At 41.1% G+C, this 21,704-nt stretch overlaps 1 protein-coding gene across 6 annotated transcripts in view; it reads right to left on the bottom strand.

Moving 5' to 3' along the window:
* ACSL6 (acyl-CoA synthetase long chain family member 6) overlaps positions 1 to 21,704 on the bottom strand; it is a 133,529-nt gene that overhangs the window by 11,922 nt on the left and 99,903 nt on the right. For 4 of the 6 annotated variants that reach the window (XM_007655368.4, XM_007655370.3, XM_007655369.4 and 1 more), the window contains 8 exons: positions 20,125 to 20,198; positions 14,464 to 14,541; positions 12,102 to 12,236; positions 11,011 to 11,145; positions 8,058 to 8,153; positions 6,857 to 6,929; positions 4,505 to 4,593; positions 2,187 to 2,303 (listed from right to left, as the gene is read on the bottom strand). In XM_007655368.4, the coding sequence (XP_007653558.1) occupies positions 2,187 to 2,303; positions 4,505 to 4,593; positions 6,857 to 6,929; positions 8,058 to 8,153; positions 11,011 to 11,145; positions 12,102 to 12,236; positions 14,464 to 14,541; positions 20,125 to 20,198 (797 nt within the window). Of the gene's footprint in view, positions 1 to 2,186; positions 2,304 to 4,504; positions 4,594 to 6,856; positions 6,930 to 8,057; positions 8,154 to 11,010; positions 11,146 to 12,101; positions 12,237 to 14,463; positions 14,542 to 14,599; positions 14,678 to 20,124; positions 20,199 to 21,704 lie in introns of all 6 variants that reach the window. The other 2 variants (XM_007655367.3, XM_039910203.1) reach the window with 2 other exon arrangements.

Genomic DNA, 21,704 nt, shown 5'->3' with positions numbered 1-21,704 from the left:
GAATCAATGATATTTGGGGAATTGAAACACACTTTAATTCATTATAAATAGCAACTCATCCAGGGCAACTAATCTTTTAGGAATGGCAAATGGTCAATAGTGCTAATTTGATCTAATATGATCTCTGTATTCTCTTATGTACTTTTAGTGGGAATGGTGAGCTGGTCAAAAATGTGTGTCTGGTTCAAAAGGGGGCTCTTGCCTTGCTATGCCTTGTCAAAACAGGGCATACGGACATTTTTTGAAATCATTTTTCCTAAGAAATTCCAGTTAGGCACATTCCTAAACATTAGGCATGAAACTAATATTAGCCGGACTGCATCATTCAAATAGGATACATATTCACTTTTCCTTCTTTGTCTTCTCTTATTATAACCAACTGTTCCTCCATTGTGTCTGCTTATAATAATAATTGCTATTATTATTATTATGCCATTTGTTAAGCACTTACTATGTGCCAGGCACTGTACTAAGCACTGGGGTGGATACAAGCAAATTGGGTTGGACATAGTCCCTGTCCCACAGAGAGCTCACTGTCTTAATCTCCATTTTATGGCTGAGGTAACTGAGGCACAGAGAAGTCAAATGACTTGCCCAAGGCCACACAGTAGACAAATGACAGATCCAGGATTAGAACACATTCTGACTCTGACTCTGATATATTAAGCACTTATCGTACTTGCAGCACCACTTGCACTTTCTCGCCCCTACCAGACAGTTTCATTCATTCATTCATTCATTCAATTGTGTTTATTGAGCACTTGGGAGAGTACGATAGAACAGTAAACAGACACATTCCCCGCCCAAAATGAGCTTACAGTCTGGAGCCAGAGAGACAGACATTAATATAAATAAATACATTGCAGGTTCCTGCTGGGGCACAGAATGCAAGGAACAAGTAGACAGGCAGGGGTTTACCTCACTGAGAAGCAGAATGGCCTAGAGTCAGAACACGGGCCAGGGAGTCAGAGGACCTGGGTTCTAATCTTGGCTCTGCCACTTTGTTGTGTGACCTTGAGCAAGTCACTTCACTTCTTCATGCCTCATCTGTAAAATGATGATCAAGACTGTGAGCCCCATGTGGGACATGGACTGTATCTAATCTGCTTATCTTGCATCTATCCCCAGTGCTTATTACAGAGCCTGGCACACAGTAAGTGTTTAACAACTGTCATTTAAAAAAAAATTGGATGTGCAATCTTCATCCATGTTAGCCAGCTTTAGGTAGAACCGATGTCAGAACACAGATTTCTGTATGCTCAGAGCAGCAGTCAAGCTGCAGCAGCAGCAGGAGTAATAATGATTTTTACTGACAGCATAAGCAGTGCAATATTAAGACTGTGAGCCCTGTGTGGGACGGAGACTATGTCCAACCTGATCAGCTTGTATCTTCCCCAGCTCTTAGTACAGTGCCTGGCACATAGTAAGTGCTTAACAAATACCAGAAGTATTTATTATTATTACTACCCTTTGCTCAGTGCTCGGGAAAATACAGAATAAGCACAAGGAACATTTCCAACTGCCAACAAGGAGTTTACAGTCTACTGGTCCTACATCTGCTTTTGCCCATGTCCATTAGCTTGCCTGCGTGACTAACATTTCAGGCCTTTTGAAACTCACATCTCAATGTCTGTGAGGAATCTCAGGTTGGGCCCCAGAATCCTGGCAGGCTAGCAGCAAAGTGAGGGATGGAGAATAGAGAGAACCCAAAGAACCTTTAAACAGTAGTCATCAAGAGGGTAGAAACCTGGGTTTCCTAAGAGGCCCAGATACAGAAAAATTCCCCCCTTGACTCAGTTCAAGCCAATACTTTTGAGGCCTATTGGATGGAATTGTGTCAAATGTTGTATTAGTAAATTCTCTAATTACTACCACCTGACATGTGAGATATCATTTGTGCCATTGTGAGACAAGAGGATGCCAAGGAAAATGCTTCTGTTTGTCCCATACGGAAACAGATCTTTTGTCACTAGAGAGCATTTCTACCTTTAACCTGAAACAATAAGGGACAGCAATTTTGATGCATAGAGTCCTTTCTTCTCAAAAGGAGGGATTCTGTGACTAACAGGGAAGGTGTCTGGTAATTCTGTTGTATAGGACTCTCCCAAATGCTTGGCACAGTGCTCTGCACACAGTAAGTGCTCAATAAATATGATTGATTGATAACGGGTCACTTAAATACATACCGGTAACCACTTTCCGATGTCTCCTGTGTGAAGCCAGCCTTCCTGGTCCAGAGCCTCATTAGTCTTCTCATCATCTTTCAAATAACCCTTGAAAACATTTGGTCCCTTGACGCATATCTGCAGAAGACAAAGATGATTACCAAATGTAACTATTAAATCCACCAAATTTCCCTAAACTCGCTGCTTTCCTTAAACAAATGACCCTCAAAACCAAAATAGCTTCTACTGTTAGAATAGACCTAGGTCATGCCATAGGACATTAGCAGGGAAAGCTCTGGTGAAAAGCAGAGGTTAATGGCTTGGAATTAACCTGAAGAGGGTGGAGATGGACAGGGATAGAAACAGGAGTACACACTGGTACACAGTTCCTTGACCTCTAAGTCCATTTTTATTTAAAAGCACTTAATATTGTTGCACTCCGGGATCTTAGAGTAAATCCCTTCCATTTTCACTATGGGCAAAAAGTAACTATGGGCAACAGAAAGATCGGAGTGAACCCACTTCCTCAATCCACAGCTTCTAGACCATGCTTTTATAACCCTTCTGGAGGCAGCCTTTAGTTTCCCCTTCTTTTTATGCTTTTTGCTATGAGATTGCACAGACTTTGTGCCTAGAATATGCAAACCATGTCACACTCAAGAAGCAGTTTGGTGAGAAAACAATCAGTGATATTTAGAGTGCTTATTGAATGCAGAGTAGCGCTTAGAACAGTGCTTGGCACATAGTAAGTGCTTAACAAATACCATCGGTATTATTCTAGATGCTTGGGAGAGTTCAATATAACAGAATTGATAGGCATGTTCTCTGCTGACAGTGAGCTTACAGTCTAGCAGGGGAGAGAGCACCATTTGATACAGTGCTGAGCACTCAGGTGACGCTCAATAAATATCGCTGATTGGGTAGACTGGAACAGGGTCAAGTGCATCATCTTTGATGGCTTCCATATATATCTCTGAGACATGTTTAGCAATGGTCAGTCAATCGTAGTCAGTCAATTGTATTTATTGAATGCTTACTGAGTGCAGAGCACTGTATTAAGGGTTGGGATGCACTTTTCACATAGCAAGCTCTCAATAAATGCAAGTGAATGAATGAGTGAATGAATTACATATTCCCTGTCCATGAGTTTACAGTCTAGAGATGGAGACAGATATTAATGTGAATATATAAAATTACAGCTATATACATAAGTGCAGTGGGGCTGGGAGGGGTGATGAATAAAGGGAGCAAGTAAAGGTGGCACAGAAGGGAGGACTTAGTCAGGGAAGGCCTCTTGGAGATGTGCCTTCAATAAAGCTTTGAAGGTGGGGAGAGCAATTACCTGGTCGGACATGAAGAGGGAGGGCATTCCAGGAGGGAGGGCATTCCAGGATGGAGACAGATGTGGGCAAGAGGGCAGAGGCAAGATAGACGAGATCGACAGCCACAGAGGCCGCTAGGGAATATAGAAAGGAGGTCGAGGGGAGCCCTCCTGAAACTTTGGAGGTGCTTGTTTGTGCCTCAAAGGGCCAGCTGGAAGGGGAAAAGAAAGCTCAAGGCATCACATGGGCCTGTCAACACTGGGCAAAAGTCACATAGATATAGTTGTGACATGGCAATCAAACCATTTACAGCTTTTCTCATTTTGCCCCATTTTAGGCCCTGCCATTTTCCAAATGAAATAGGAAAATGGTAAGATGAGATAAAAAAAAAGGAATGAAACATTGCCTTCTTGTTAGTAAATAGAAAGTTACAATGCTAAATTTGATTAAAAAGATCACCAGAACGCTTTTAGGGGAGGTGATTCTGATAACAGAAAAATATTTTAATCCCTTTTGGTCTAAACTATATTACACATAAAAGAGTGCTCAAATTTAATTTTCAAGCTTCAATCTGCTCTATAATCCCAGTCATTCATTGATTCTTAAAATTGGAAGTAAGGGTAGCATGAAAGGAACATGAGATGCAAGGAGGAAAGATGATTAAACTAGAACCCCAGCTGTAACAGAAAACAACTGTACTGCTAGTAATGAATAGGCTTGTATTAATTCTCAGATCCATGTAAATCAATTAGGTGCAGGACATGAAATGCACTTGGGTTAATGCTGATTTCCACATTTCTAATTAAACTGTCAGTACTATAATTCCTTTTTCTCTTTCATTTTTCCTTTTACTTAATTATTTGATTACCTAATGCAAGAAGATTAAAATACTAGAAGTAACAGACTGCACATTTTTGCAGCCATGCCTCACTGTTCCATTATGACATAGTTTAACAGATGAGGGGCTTTGTTTTCCACTTGAGGTAACCAACCCAATTAAATCTATGCTTAATTTACCTCTCCCTCTCCTTTGGAAGCAAAATAGTTCAGTTCTTCCACATCTGTCAACTTGATGAAATTACAGGGCAAAGGAGCCCCAACGTGACCTACAAATCAAAATCAACAAGTCAATTGTCAAATTCCAAAAGCGTCTCCATACTAGTGCAGAAGACAGACTTGAAACATCTTGTAACTTCTGTGACCAAATGTCCTTGGTGGACACATTCTAACAGTTGGAAAACCCCCTTCTGAGACAACAAGATTTTTACTTTCCAAAACCTTAATGCTGTAGGGTTGTGAAGGTATGCATATTCTATACTGACATGCCTTGGGTTTGTGTCATACTGGTGGAGAAGAGTGAAATTTCTCTATGTAGTGGTTAACTTAGAGTAGCTCAGAATTTCTTGAAAAATGGAAAAGTTCAACATTTCAACATGGTGCAATGTAGCAAAAAAGGAGATTTGCAATTACGATAAGATTTCTAATTTCTATTTGTCTTTCAAATAACAACTTCCAGAAGCCAAATTACTCCTGGGAATAAGAGAGAGCTGTGTGCATTAATTTTAGTGAAAAAATTACACTGAAGATATGAAAAATTTGAAGTTCATACATTGATAGTGGGAAAAAAATCTAAGACAGGGATATGATTCCCAAGATGGCAAAGACACTTCTACTCTTGTGAAAGTAGGATCAATCAATCAATCAGTCAATCAATGGTATTTACTGAGAATTTACTGTGTGCTGAGCACTGTACTAAGTGATTGGAAGAGTACAATACAATACCAATACTTAAAACAGTCATGCATTTTAAAATATATTTGTCCATAATGGTATATTACCCAAAGGAGCTGTCTCTCTCAAGTGTGCTTTTTAATGGTATTTGTTAAGTGCTTACTATGTGCCAGGCACTGTATTAAACACTAGGGAAGATGCAAGTTAATCAGATTGGATACAGTCCATTTCCCTCAGTGGGACTCACAATCTTAATCCCCACTTGGTAGCCATGTACCCTGCCCACAAGGACCATACAGTCCCGAGATGGAGGCAAACATTGAAATAAATTATGGATATGATTAAAATAAATTATGGATAGGTACATTAAGTGCTATGGGGCTGAGGGTGAGGAGAATATTGAATCCTTAAAGGTACAAATACAAGTGAAACGGTGATGCAGAAGGGAGAGGGAGTAGGGAAAATGAGGGCATAGTTGGTGAAGGTCTCTTTAAAGACATATGATTTTAATAAGGCTTTCAAGGTGAGAAGAGTAGCAGTCTGACATATGAAAAGGGAGGGAGTTCTAGGCCTCAAGGAGTTGGTGGGGAAGGGGTCAGTGGTGAGATAGATGAGATGGAGGTACAGTGAGTAGGCTGGCGTTAGAGGAGTGAAGTATTCAGTAGAAAATCAGGGAGATAAACTAGGAAGGGCAAGCTGATTGAGAGTTTTAAAGCCAGTGGTAAGGAGTTTCTGATCGATACAGAGGTAGATGAGTGACCACTGGAGGTTAACTAAATGATTTTGTTGAAGATGGTCCGGGCAGCAGAATGAAGTATGGACATGGGTAGAAAGAGACAGGAGGCAAGGAGATCAGCGAGGAGGCTGATGGAGTAGTCAAGGAGGGATAGACTAAGTATTTGGATCAGCACTTAACACTTGGATCGAAAACAGTCCAGTAGCAGTTTGGATGGAGATGAGAGAGTGGATTCTAGTCATAGGCTGAATTGATAGGATTTGGTGTCAGATACACTACATGGGTTGAATGACAGAGGTGAGGACCAATGCCATAAAAAAATCCCTATTAGATTCTGACACATGCACAATTGTTAATATAAAACATAAGCTTTAATTCTAATAATCATTTTGGGGGAAGAACTGTCCTAGGTGCTGAATTAGAAGTTATGTAGCCCAGTGTGGAGAGTGGCTAATTATTTTAATAGTAATAAAAATGGCATTTGTTAAGTGCTTACTATGTGCCAGGCAGTGTACTAAGCACTGCGGTGGGTACAAGAAAATTGGGTTGGACACGGTCTCTGTCCCTTATGGGGTTCACATCTCAATCCCCATTTTCCAGATGAGGTAACTGAGGCCCGGAGAAGTGAAGTGACTTGCCCAAAGTCACACAGCAGAAAAGCAGCAGAGCCAGGATTAGAACCCATGAACTTCTGACTCCCAGGGCCGGGCTCTATCCACTACACCATGCTGCTTGTATGTGTCCTCACACACTGTCTGCTAAGGAATGTGATTTAATGACAAAATGGTCCTTGGCTGTTCATACTCCATTTGCATTAATTGTACAAGTATAACATGTATCCGCCATACTAGAATCGGTACTATTACTTTCTAGATTTGGATGTTCGTTGGCCAATTTCTTACCTGAAGTCCAGTCACCTGGAGTAGTAAAAGTGCATCCAGCAGTACACTCAGTTTGGCCATAACCTTCATAAACCTGAAAATACCAATATTTAAAAGCCATGCATTTTTAAATGCATTTGTTCATAACTGTATATTACACAAAGGAGATATCTCCCTCAAGTGTATTTTTTAATGGTATTTGTTAAGTGCTTACTATGTCCAAGGCTCTGTGCTAAGCCCTAGGGTAGGTACAAGCTAATCAGGTTGAACAAAGTCCATGTCCCTTGGTGGGGCTCACAGTTTTAAACCCAGTTTATAGATGAGGTCACTGAGGCAGACAGGTTAAATGACTTGCCCAAGTTCACCAGCAGACATGTGGTGGAGCCAGGATTAGAACCCAGGCACTCTAAATCCCAGGTCCATACTCCTTCCACTAGGCCATGCTGCTTCTTGTAAAAAATTTGCAATATAAGAAATAATTCAAGAATACCTTAAATTGGAAAAGTCATTATGATGAGTGCTGGGGATGATGTGTAATTATATGTTATTCTGAATAAAGATCCCAATAATGAATACAATTATAAGAAAGTTATTTAAGTTATTTTTCCCTAAATGGTGCTGGGTAATAATATTTGTGTGAGAAAATTTTGATATGATTAATTTAGCTATAGAATACATTAGCTCATTCTAAAAGCTTTGCATAATTCATATATCCTTATAATATATTACCAAACTCTTAAAGGATTAAGATCTAAGCACATTGATAAAAATATGTAGATTTTGCATTTGTTTTACTCTCATAAATAACGGATGGTATTTAATATGGATCAAACTAAGTAAATTTAACAAACAAATGGTTATTTCTCAATTAAAAAGTGAAAGGAAAATAATATAGGTCTTACTCCTGGGCCAGTAAATGTTTTGCATATTGAAAGAGGTGCAGACATTGAAAATGCTAAACTTCCGATTTATTCTGATGAGGATTGTGGCCAATGACCTATCGTCCCATCACAAAATGGAGGGGCTCTTAGTTTCCATAAGGTATTTAACTAGCCTTGGCACACTCTATGCTCAGATTGAATGTGTTTTGAATAGAAAGAAGGGAGATTCTACCATGTAGGTCTGTATCCTCAAAATTTGATGTAATTTTGGTGTAATACCACTAGATATGTTAACCCAGTCCCCACACACCCCACATACAAGGTATCCCCTCCCCACATACTTGGCACCCCAAAGCTGCCCGAAGGAAACCGAGGACAGTAGGAGATGCGGGAGCCGCACCGGTGACAATCATCCTTACACAGCCCCCGAGGCTTGCCTGAAAGATAACGGAAAACAATGACAACTATCAGAGACCCATGACACATGATCTAGTTTTGTATAGAGCCGATCCTAGCTTGGGCAGTGGCTAGCGAGTGGAAGGCAATCTGCTACAAGTCAAAACTCACCCATACTGGAAGCAGCGGCACAGGAGAGAGTCGAGGGCAGAGACTCGAGTTTACTGCTTGGATGGTGGCAGTGGTAAACCACTTCTGGATTTTTACCAAGAAAACTCTATGGATATACTATCAGAACAATTGCAGATGGAGAGCGGGGTTTTGTGGGAGAGATGTGTCCATGGTGTCGTTATGGGTTGGAAATGACTCGACGGCATAAGACAGGACAAGACCCAGCAGACAGCCCACAGCAACCTCTAACCCACGTGGCAGTCAAGCTAGACCTCAGATCAAAATTGAAACATAGTTCAAGGTCAGAAAGAGATGGGGAATTTAGAGGATCAAAACATAATTAACCTAAAAGAAATTCAGGGATCAATCTGTGGTATTTGTTGAGCACTTACTGTGTACCAATAGAATTGGTTGACATGACCACTGCCCACAGTGAGAGTACAGTCTAGAGGGGGAGATGGATATTAAAATAAATTACTGACAGGGGAAAAGGGGGAGTATAAGGATATGCACACAAGTGTTGTGGGTATGGGGTGAATATCAAGTGCTTAAGGGGTATCAAGGACTTATAACTGCAAGAGATGCTAGAATGACTAGAAAAGCCATATCACCTACAAAAAAAAAAAGGTCTGAAGCTCAAATCGGACTAAATAAATTCAGCATTAGCATAATTAAATGATGTAACCAAATTCTTCCTTTCCATTCTAATGGCTGTTATTAAATATGTCATTTTGGGGAGCCCCTTCACTATCTCTGATTTTTCCCTCATGCTGATATCCTTCAAATATGTGTACACTATTCACAAAGCCCTCCAACTCCCAGAAAAGCTGAGTAATGATGACTGATTTTTTCCTATTTCTAAATTTTGATGACATTGCCTTTTCTTCCAGATTCCTAATCAATATATGGCTCATCTGCTTTGCATCACTTACTAGAAAAAAAAAATCCCTTTCAATTCTTTATCTCTGCAAGTCAGAGGGCAAATAGTGCAGAATTTAAAAGGATCCACTTCTAAAACTAAAAATAGAGTTCGCCACTGCACTGTCACAAAATATTTTTAAAATACGGGTTTGCCCTGATCCAGACTCAAATCTTTCAACTCAAACCTTTCAAACTGAACTGGAACTAGATTTATTTCTGGAGCTGGGAAAGAAGCCAGATGTCATTCCATCCACAGTGCTTGGCACACAGTAAATGCTTAATAAATGTTATTATTCTTGTGGGAACAGCCTGATCACAAGGTAGTCTAATCTGCAAGTGGGATGTGGAACAGCACTGTATAAAATGGAAATCCTGCCTCTCTGGGTAAAAAAGAAAACTGAGGTGCAGGGAAATAATAAAAAAACCCAAAGAGATTATAAGAGGATATGACTGCAGTATACAAAAATCATGCTGGGAGTGTTCAAGGCAAGCACAGAACTGGTCACCAAGTGTGAGTACATTTTGCAGGAGCCTTTATTGAAGCTATAGCGAGATAGGTTAAAATAAAACAAAATGAACCTTCTTCACCTAGCAGGGGGTAAGCAAATGTAATTGGTTCCCTCAGAAAGTTGTGCAAGTAGAAAATATCAGTAGGTTCAATGGTACAGGAGAGTGCAAGGGGATTAATAATGATAATTTTATTATTATTGTTGTGGTATTTATCAAGTGCTTACCATGTGTCAAGCACTGTTCTAAGCACTGGGGTAGATACAAGGTAATTATGTTGGACACAGTCCCTGTCCCACCTGAGGGTCACAGTCTTAATCCCTAATATACAGATGAGATAACTGAGGCACAAAGTGAAGTGAAGTGATTTGCCCAAGGTCACACAGCAGACATGTGGCAGAGCCGGCATTAGAAGACCCGCCCTTTGACTCCCAGGCCTGTGCTCTGTCCACTAAACCATGCTGATTAACCTTAATAATGATTATTATTATAACTGTGGTATATGTTAAGTGCTTACTAAGTGCCATACACTGTATCAAACACTGGAGAAGATACAAGATAATCAGGTTAGGCTCAGTTCTTGTCTCACACAGTGCTCACAGTCTAAATAGGAGAGAGAACAGGTACTGAATCTCCATTTTACAGTTGAGGACACTGAGATGCAGAGAACTTAAGTGGTTCCCCCAAAGTCAAACAGCAGACAAGTGGTGGAACCAGGATTAGAACCCTGAGCCTCTGACTCCCAGACCAATGGTCTGTCCACTAGATCACACTGTTTCTAAAGTTAGGGAGGTAAAACAAAAGTTAGCTTGTACCTTCTTAAACTTTAGGATTAAAGAGCAACCAACATGTACTTCTTCCAAATCTTTCCCATTAAAGATTGGATGTTGGGCTGAATGAACCTTTATTCTGATCCAGGAAGGGCAATGCTTATGGTTGGTTTGTTTTTTTGTGGTATTTGTTAAGCACTTACTATGTTCCAGGCCCTAATAAGTGTTGGGGTAGATAAAAGCTAATTAGTTTGGACACAGTCTATGTCCCATATAGGGCTCACAGACTTAATTCCCATTTTACACATAAGGTAATTGAGGCACAGAGAAGTTAAGTAACAGGACCAAGGACACACAGCAGAAAAGTGGCAGAACCAGGATTAGAACCCAGGATTCAAAGCTGGGATTAGAATATGGTTTTATTAGCTGACCCTTGGCCCGAGAGCACTTAAGACTCCTCAAGCCGCCAGAACTTTTAGAACTCCCTGGCAAATTGCCCAATCTAGGGCTCACCCATTTCACAGCTTACCTGAATCTTATTAAAGAAAAGTTCATCCCATATACTGTCATTTCTAATGATTCCACTCCGAACCTCGGCCTTTTTACGTTTTGCTGCAAATTCTAGAAGCCAGCGTTTTAGAGGCGTATCAGCCTGGCTGAAGATCTGAGACAAAACAAGATGGAAGAAAACTTCTATTCGTCATGAAATCTTCACAGCCAGAACGTTTTCTCTGAAACTACTAATTTGGGGAGTCCATGAGGGAAGCCTTCTAGGCTTTTTGAAGGACTCAATGAGCCCCATGAACTACTGCAAACATAAAAATAGCAAGAGAAAAGACGTAAGATCATGCACAATAATGCCAGATCGATCTGGAGCACTCTTCCAATTTATTTTAAGTTATTGCTGTTATCATCATCATTAACATTGAAATTATTTCTAAGAGATAGACTCTGGGTATGGCAATATATAGGAAGGGTGGGAGAATGGTAGTGGCCACTTTGATGGAAGAATTAGACTTAGTGCACTTGACTGCCCCACTAAATAATACAATTTATTGCCATTTTTGGATTTGCTCGAGAATGCTGGGCAACTTGCTCTCATTCTGTGTGGAGTGGGAGCTACATTCTTACCCAATCCCCGTGGGCTACTGGAGTCTTCACTCTATGAATTTACTGTAGACCCTTCTACTTCCTATGATGTGTGGGTGGAGTCAGAAGGGAAATGAAAGCTTATTAATGTTGAAACATGTTATTCATGGAAGAAGGGTCTGACACTGCCAGGAGCTGTTTGTTCACTCATTCATTCTTTCCCTTCCCTCACTTCGTTTCCCTCACTTCCTCCCTCCCCTCCCTCCTTTGCTTCCTCCCTCCCTCTTTCTTCCTTCATCTAAAGCTACCAAAAGTAGATGAAAATCCATTCTGCTTAGAGGCAGAATGTGGCTCATATCTAGCCCAAAGGCAGAGAAAGCAGTAAGCATTTCAGCTTTAATTCCTTTGGCTCACAATGTTATTCACTCTTAGGAAAGGTAGGACAGGCAAGCATGAAAAGTCAGAAACCTACATATCGCAAGAAAGGATTGAGCCAGTTTCTCCGTCTGTTCTTACTGAAACTAAACTCACCTTATCATACATTCGGTTCAACAGCCTTGGGACAACTGGAAAAATGGTGGGACGCAGGGCTTTCATATCATCAGATAAAAGACGAATATCTCCTTGAAAGAATCCAACTCGTCCCCCATGGCAATAGACCACGGACTGTTAAAGGGGAAAAAAAATTATGGAAGAAAAATATTGCTTTAGGAAGTGTCTTGGTTAAATAACCCTTCCCACCCAACCCTGGAAGCTGGAATAGCAGTTAGCACTTATCACCCCCTGCCACACCATTCTATAGTCTGCCTCCACAGTCATCTTATTGGGGGACTTTCTTCTTGAATGGTGCTTATTCCCTGCAGCTCCTTGTATCGCAGAAGGGTCGGGTCAGTACAAATTCCCGCCTAAGCCATCCCATTCTTCAGGCAGCGGTGGGCCAATTTTGAAAGAACAGAATCAAGACCTAAGCATCTTGTTTCAGTTTTCCAGACTCCAACGCACAACCTTTCTTGCTCTGTAATCAAGCTAAATTGTCGGGATGATGTTTAATCAGCAAGATGGTCCTATTTCTTTCAGTCTCCTTGGGCAGTAATTATAGGACTGGGCTTTTCAATTCAGAGGAAAATGCCTTGTAAGGAGATATACGAGGATAAGCTTTTGTGCAGCTTTGGAATTGGCTTGGCAGTGCTTTGCACACAGTAAGTGCTCAATAAATATGATTGAATGAATGAATGAATGGGGCAGACCCAGGAAGGACATAATGCTTTACTGGCAGTGGCATCGGTATTAATCCAAGTTCTCCTGCATGTCTCTAAAGATGCCTCTAATTCTTTAGAGCTGGAAAACATTCAAAGCACAATGCTGAACAAAGTCCCCATGTAGGGAGACAGTGAGGATGGGGTAGAGGATATAGAGGGGCCTTGGGCCTCACGGTGGAGGGGCAAAGGGCTAAAATGATCCTCATCTACAAGCCAGATTCTCCAAGTGTGTGAGCAGCTCCTTAATTGGACATTAGGTACCTTCACAAACTGAATTAACTCTTTTGGGTCTCGAGGGTATGGATTTGGTTTGATGAAGCAGTCTCCTGTTGTTGAGTACACTCTGATCTCCAATAATGCAGGGTTACATACTTGTTGAACCCCTCGTTAAGTAATACTCACTTTAGAGTCCTCGTACCTAGATCGATGCTGTGTGTATGCACCCAACTATTTCTTCTGATCCCACATTGCGCTGTACCCAGATGGATGCGCGTTGTCAGAAGAAAGGTCCCTAACTCCCCAGCAGTGCTCTAGCCAAGATGCTTAGTAAAAACTTGTGTTTTAGAAGAATGGAGTATACCCTCCAAGAGCTAATGTGTTCCCCAAAATGCCTCAAGTATTTCCAGTGAACATCCTACAAAGTGTGATTCATTAATAATTCAAATTCTTCACCAAAGATTCATTAACAATTGAAATTTTTCATTTTTTAAAAGCAATAGGCTCCCATAGTCTATATTGAATACAAGGACTCAGAAGCCTCAGGGCTTTTAAAAGCAAACTCTATTTTTTTCCCTATAGAGGTATTTTGGCATCAATCTTCAAAGTCTTTAGGCTCTCATCTTTTGGGCAGAAAGAGAGCTGTAACCCATCTTGGACACTGGAGATCAACCCAGAGGGGACAGAAGAACGTCATAATGTAAGAGGCAACAACCAATTTTCTTTAGTTCTTTTAAATTTGAAAGACCCAAGACATGACTTTTCCCCTTCTAGATTCTTCCTTTTCTTTACCTTTTTGTTTCACTAAATTAACCAATTCCCAATTTTTAAAAAAATCAACAAAGGAGGGCAAAAAGAGATACAGCAAAGGCTTTTATGCTATTGCTTATATCATACTAGGAATGTTAGTGATGGATATACCTTCAAAGCTCCACTAATTTCTTTCAAGAAGGGAACTTCATAAATCTACAATCAGGAGCCAGCCACACAGAAACCCATCTCTAGAATACTGTCTGAATGGACAAACATATCTACTTACCCTGTTTAGGAAGGCTCGATCTTTAGAAAAACTAATACTGAACTGATCTGATTTTCAGCCTTTGAAATACTGGATTTTAATCTTTAAAGTGGAACTTGGGGTGAAAATCAGAATGCTTTTTTTTTTCTTAAACTCAGAAAATTTGTAATGTTATTAGGTTGGGACTTTGGAAATGAGATAGATGTTGAATGGAAAGGGAATTTATTCGCAAAAGGATAAATTTTTGCAGACTCAATTCCCCAAGAAAGTCCATATTTCTTATTGAGCCTGTGCACAGGCAATTTGGGAGGCATAAAACATTTTAGTTTAATGGGATATTTTTGTCAATGGTTAGATTTTCTTGCAATGGAAGAGGGCTTCACTGACACTAGGGCCTTACCTGTACCATTCTCTCAAACATGTGTGCTAAAGGCAAATAGGAAATGTGTACATCCTCACAAGTGGGAGACCACTGACTCTGGAAAAAAACACAAGGAGCCCACGCAAGGCCCGGTCAGTTTAGACAGGTTTCTTACCTGTATAACTCTTTCAAACATGTGAGCCAGAGGCAGGAAGGAGATGAGCACATCGTCCTGTCTCGGAAAGATCACTTTCTGCAGGTGAAGGGCATGGGAGACAGAAAGGAAAGAAACACTGACAGGAAGACAACAAGAAAGTCATAAAACAATAAAAGGAAAAATGGTACTAGAGGAGTATACAGTAAAGGTCGTCGAGAGGAACAGAGAGAGGAGAGGGAAAGGGAAAGAACAGAACAGCAGCATACGAAGCGAAGCGTTAGGTCACGACATCATGAATCTAAGTTACTGGGAATAGTAAAGAGCAAAATGGAGCACATATAAAACAGCGGAGAAAAATCTGCTCTGAAAAAGGTAGAGCTATTTAAGGAACCCTGCACTCACTCGATAAATCCACACTTACTGAGCAGACAATCAACGTAGATTTTATGCTGTACAGATTCTCCCTCTAGTCAATCCCCTGTATCATTCAGATGGAAAGAGACAAGATGGTGCCCTGAAGTTCGGTGATACTGCTATGTTTGGAGGTTATCTTCTCTTCTATAGGCTCTTCCTTATTCTTGTCTCCGAAGAAAGAGGTGATGTAGGATTTGTCACTGTTTTAGAACCTGTATATATGTGTGTGTATGGACGTAAGAATATATATACACTCTATATATGTATCTATATATAAAATTATATATTCAATTATTCAGCTTTATTCTGACATACCAGTACTACTACCTGGTATTCCTTGCTCTTCTTCTTGCTCCCACTATTTCCCATTAGACCGCAGACCTGTTGAGGGCAGGGACTGTGTCTTGCTCAGCTGTACTCTCCCAAGCACTCAGCACAGTGCTTTGCACTCACGAAGTGCTCTATAAATACCACTGATAGATTGAATTTCTCTCTAGCCTTTGTGCTGGAGTTTGAGTTGCAGATTCATCCACCTGAAATCCCCTTACAGGGTAGAAACAGATGTGGCAAATGGGGGCAATGTATTTTCCAGTGAAATGTATGGTGAGTAGCCCTGACCATATACAATTGGAGCACAGGTCGGCATTGAGTGGGCATTGGAGAAATGATTGAACCACTGACCATACCTCTTTCACAGCAACCACTGGGAAAAGGAGAAAGGCACTCTTGGATAAGAGATGGAGTTTCGGGTCTTTTTTTCTTACCAAAGACAAGATGATGGTCCAAAATAAAAATGAAGGCCTTATCGCCAACTTTAATGAAGGTTTTTTTTTTACTCAGATGTTTGCAGGTTATTTAGAACTAATTACTATGTACACAATTACTTAGATGTTGTGAATGCACACAGTGCTGCAGATGGCTTATGCCTAACTTTAAAAGCTGTCACAATTCAGCCATTCATTTCATTGGATTTTTTTTCTATTTTACATAGCTTTTACTGTCCTTTATTTTGGTTCGTGTCATGTTAGAGGGTTACGGTTGGCTTTAAAGCACTCAATTAGCTCTCTCCCACCTACTTATCCTCACCCCTCTCCTACTACACCCCAGCTTCTACATTTCCCTCCTCTCAAAACAACCTAGTGACTATGCCTCAATCTTTTCTGCCACAGACCTCTCGCCCTCCCAAATGCCTGGCACTCCCTCCCCCTTCATAGCCTTTCTGAAATGACACTTCTTCTCAGGGGAGGGCTTCCCTGATTAATCTCCCACCCTATCTCCTCACCTCAGGCTACTTCAGTGCTTCCCATCAATTAAATCCTTAGGTACTCACCTTTTCCCGGTTGCACAAGTGTACAGATCAAGACTCTACTGCTACCCTCTACCTGCAATTCATTTTATTATCTGTCTCCCCTCCTAGATTGTAAATCCCTTGAGGGAGAGGTTGTTTCCACTTATTCTACTCTACTCTCCCAAGCACTTAGTACAGTGCTCTGCCCACAGTAAGCACACAATAAATACTACTGATTGATTAAGGTCATGTTATATTGCTGACAATCTCCTTTAAATGTGGCTATTTACCAAAACAGATTTGCAGATTTACCACTGCTGCTGCTAGACACATACATGAAAATATCTTCTGCTCCATAAAAAAAAGCCAGTCTGTCAAAAACATTACACATTTTTCTTCTATAGGAAGCTTGAAACTTGTTTTTCTCTTCATAGTAAACAAATGACACTTTATTTTTCAACTGCTATGAAACTGTCTGCTATTAAACCTTTAGAGAGAAGCTTGGTGCAGAAAAGTCGATACTATATTTTAGTTTCCTTTTTGTTAAATGCCAATTCAAAGAACAGTATTTTTTCTCAATTATCTCAGAACCACACATAATACTGCACTTCCCACCTGCCCTTTTTTATCGTCTCAATTCTGAAATAATAATAATAATGATGATAATAATAGTACTTGTTAAGTGCTTTCTGACAATCATTTATTGAGCACTTACTGTATGCAGAACATTGTACTAAATGCTTAGGAGATACAATATAATGGAGTTGGTGGACATGTTTCCTACTGACAAGTAGCTTACAGTCTAGAGGGAGGAGCTTAGAGTCTAGAGCTCACTGTGCCAAACACTGTGCTAAGCTCTGGGGTAGATACAAAATAATCATGTTGGGCCCAGTTTTTGTCCACATGGGCCTCACAGTCTCTGTAGGAGGGAAAAGGATTTGATCCCCATTTTCACAGAAGAGGAAACCAAGGCACAGAGAAATAAGTGACTTGCCCCAGTTCACAAAGCAGAGAAATGGTGAAGCTGGGATTAGAACCCGGGTCCTCTGACTCTTTCCACTAGGCCATGCTGCTTTTCATGCCACCCAGGTTTTCCTATTCAGATAGATATTTTAGTTCTTGGGTTTGTCTTTTTTGGATGACCACCGCCCCCCCCCCCAGCAATATTAAAACTGGGGTAGCTGAAAATACAGTTGAGGTTTGTCACGATTAGAATCAACTCCTAACGTCACCCCATGATCCCATCCATGTTCAGTTACACCTCTGGAATATCCATTTACTCCAACCAAATTTCAGGTGCCTGGGTCACCAGGTTGGACGCTGGGTCCTCAAATTCCAGAGATTTTATGGACTCGTAGAAAAATGGATACAGGATCACTGGAGCTTGTTTTTGGGCAGGGATTGTCTCTGTTGCAGAATTGTACATTCCAAGCACTTAGTACAGTGTTCTGCACATAGTAAGCACTCAATAAATATGCCTGAATGAATGAATGGAGCTCTGGGCACCTACATTGTTGAGCCAAACCCCACCAAGACTCGCCCCTGCCTGTGTCCTTGCCCATATCCCTGCCCCGTCATAGGCAGCACAAGCACAGGGATAAACTAAAAGTAGAATGGGACTGGGAGTCAGGAAAGCCAGGATCTAGTCTTGGCTCCAGCCACTGGCCTGCTGTGTGACCCTGGGCAAGTCCCTTAGTCTCTCTGTGCCTTAGATTCCTCATCTTTTAAATGGGAATCCCTCCCTTTTAGATTGTGATCCCTATGAGGGATAGGGAACGTGTCTGATCCCATTATCTTCTATTTAAACTAGTACTAAATACATCTTGACCTGATTTTTTTAGGTATTTGTTAAGCACTTACTATGTGCCAGGCACTGTAGTAACAGCTGGAGTAGATATAAGGTAATCAGGCTGAACACAGTCCATAGACTGTCCACATAGGGCTCATAGTCTTAATCCCCATCTTCCAGATGAGGTAACTGAGGCACAGAGAAGTTAAGTGATTTGCCCAAGGTTGTCACATAAAAGATGAATGGCAAAACTGGGATTGGAACCCAAGACCTTCTGGCTCCCAGACCTGTGCTCTACCAACCAGGCTAAACAGCTTCTCCATTTTTATGATTATTTTGTATCAACCCTAGCACTTAGCAGACTGCAGAGAGCACTTAGTTGAGCACTTAATACCACAGTTATTATTATTAATAAGAAATATCGCAATTTAAAGCACCCAATCACCTTGCCTCCTCCTACCTTACCTCACTGCTTTCCTACTTCAACCCAACACACACTCTTCACTCTTTTAATGCTAACATACTTATGAAACCACGATTTCATCTAACTAGCTGCCAATCTTTTGCCCACATCCTGCCTCTGGCCTGGAACAGCCTCCCCCTTTATCTGACAGACACTCACTCTCCCTCCTTTAAAGTCTTACTGAAGGCACATCTCCTCAAAGAAGTCTTCCCTGACTAGACCCTCATTTCCTCTTCTCCCACTCCCTTCTGCACCACCCTTCCACTGGGAATTCCACCCTTTATTCACCCCTCCCCCAGCCCCACAGCACTTATGTACAGACCCAAAATTTATCATTTATATTAATATCTGTCTCCCTCTCTAGACTGTAAGCTCATTGTGGGCTGGGAATGTGTCTCCCAAGTGCTTAGTACAGTGCTCTGCACACAGAAAGCGCTCAATAAATATGATTGGTTGATTGATAATTAAAAGGACTCCTTTTTATTATCAATCAATAAATCATATTTATTGAGCACCTGTGTAGGTATATCATGGGGGCCACACAATACTATAGACTAGAAGAAATCAAGTAACGGAGATGGAAGACCTTCAGATTCCAGTACCAGTGACATGGGTACTTTGCCTGCATCACCAACATTGATGTCAGGGACACCAAGGAGGCTAGATGGTAAGCTCATGTTTCTTTTGAAGTCTTGTCACCCACTGAACTGGTTTGGGCAGAGAAGAAAGCTAGTCAGGTGTTCAGGTCAGCAGCAGAGATTGTCAAAGACCTTTCATATCACGAATGAGCTATAATAGGGTAAAGGAACTTGACTGCTCTGAAACTTGCAATATAATAATAATTATTACTATTATAGTATTTTTAAAGTGCCTATTATGTACCAAGCACTGTTCTAAGTACTGGGGTATATACAAGGTAGTCAGGTTGGACACAGTCCCTGTCCCACACAGGGCTCTCACTCTTAATCCCCATTTTACAGATGAGGTAATTGAGGCCCAGAGTAGTGAAATGACATGCCCCAGGTCACACAGCAGAAATGTGGTGGAGCCGGGATTAGAACCCATGACCTTCTGACTTCCAGGCCTGTGCTCTATCCACGCTGCTTCTTCTTCTTTATATTAAAAGATGATTGTAATTCATTATTTTGGGGTTATATAATGTCAAAGGTAGGCTTTATTTTATAGAATATAACAGAGTACATATTACCAAGAACACCAGCTAAAGTTTTTGAGAATCCTTTAAGTATATAGAGTGGTCCACTTAATCTCTGGTCCAGCATTTTAATGGGCAGATTTTTGTATTTTCAATTCCATGTGTTTTAGACACAATTTAAGAATTCACTTAATGGGCTTTTTTACGGTCCGGCAATCACAGAATACTCTTCTGCTGCGAAGGCACATGTCACAGTTGGGATTTTTAAATATTCCATTGATGCAAAAGAGGGTTTTTGTGTGTGTAAGGATTGGGAGTAGGGGGTTGGGGGTGGGAGCAGATCAGGGAGGACATTCTAGAGTGCAAATGAAAAAGAAACCTGCAGTTTTAAGAAGTCCTGGATATGACATCTGCTTTATGAAACTGCTGTATTCACCTCTGTCACTTTCAAAAAGCCTGAAAAATCAGCAACGACATTTCCATGGGTTAGCATCGCACCTTTGGGGTTTCCTGGAAAGAGAAAAAGAAAAGCCACATAAATGAGAGTCCCTAACACCCCTCCATTCAGCTTTAAGTACTGATGGCCAAATTTTAGAAACAACCCACAGAGCCAGATGCACGAAGAAGCCATTTGAAAATGGTGACAGGGCCTTTCTGTGTCCCCATTAGTGGGAAAAAGCCTTGCAGTGTGGGAGAGAGCCACCTTCCAAAATCAAGCCCCAGAACTGAGATCTGGGAAGCAGAAGTTTGTCAAAAATGAAGGGAAAAGCAGTGACAAATGTTCTTCAACAGATTACTTCATTTCATTCCAATCATCAGAGATTGAGGGGTGAAGTGGCCAAACGGCAGGGGGATGGTTTAGGGCAGAAATCCTGGTCCTGTTTTCCTCTGGGAAGAAATCTGGCAAGAGGGCCCAGGTATTCCACAGTCAAGTGGCTTTCCTATAATCAATTCTCAGTTTGGTGCGGATCCCCACTCTAATAAATGCTGTCTTCCCCGCTTCTCCTCTTCCCAAACATGGACACTGGGGACAGGGATTGCAGCATTGCTGCAGCAGTTTTTCCACACTTGACACATCTACACCGAGTGCTGACACTTCTGGAAAGCCAGGTACCAGAGAAAAAAAGGCATTAATACCCGAATCTGAACATATCCTGTGACATGTTGATAAAACAGTAGAAGACAGATTACGGCATTTCTGTATTTCATGGGAGAGCCACTCTCTTCACTGCTGGCTCAGAGAGCTAAGCATAGTTTTCTAGTCAATATACAGTCATCAAACTGACCAGGACTGAAGTTCATTAGATTGTGCCATACAGAAAGCTCTGAGGGAGATCTGGGTTTCTTGCTGAAATTCTCAGGATAATAATAATAATAATTTTGGTATTTGTTAAGCGCTTACTGCGTGCCAGGCACTGTACCAAGTCTGGGGTGGATACAACCAAATCGGGTTGGACACAGTCCCTGTCCCATATGGGACTCACACTCCTAATGAGAAGGATATGGACATCACTGAGACAAAAGTACCATGATTATCTGTAGTCCTTGGAGGCACAGGCCAGGCACTGTCAGAGAAGATTTAAGAAGAGGATGACCTTTCAATACTGAACACCAGAATGCAATTGGTCAGTGTTTTCTCACTTGCACTTTATTTTATCCTGCACTTTATTTCAAACTCTCAACCCAATTCAGAACATTAGAAAGGTGCCACTCAGGACAGGAGTGGGGAGGAAGGAAGAGGGGCCTTAAATGAATGGGGAGATTTGGACTATATTCTCTGCTATCTCACTCTCCCAAGCCCTTAGAACAGTGCTCTGTGTACAGTAAGCGCTCAATAAGTACTACTGATTAAGACCTTAGGTCACCCATATTGCTGACAATCTCCTTTAGATGCGGCTATTTCGCGAAATGCTCAATAATTGGCAGATTTTTCACTGCTGCTGTGGGACGCAAACACAGACAATACCTTCTGCTCCATAAAAAAAGCAAGTGTTTCACTCATGCAGTTCACATGAG

This window comes from Ornithorhynchus anatinus, chromosome X1 (genome assembly GCF_004115215.2).
Source record: "Ornithorhynchus anatinus isolate Pmale09 chromosome X1, mOrnAna1.pri.v4, whole genome shotgun sequence".
In the NCBI taxonomy this organism is placed as follows: Eukaryota; Metazoa; Chordata; class Mammalia; order Monotremata; family Ornithorhynchidae; genus Ornithorhynchus; species Ornithorhynchus anatinus.
Note: the sequence above shows the minus strand (reverse complement) of the source record. Positions and strands in the feature narration are given on the sequence as shown.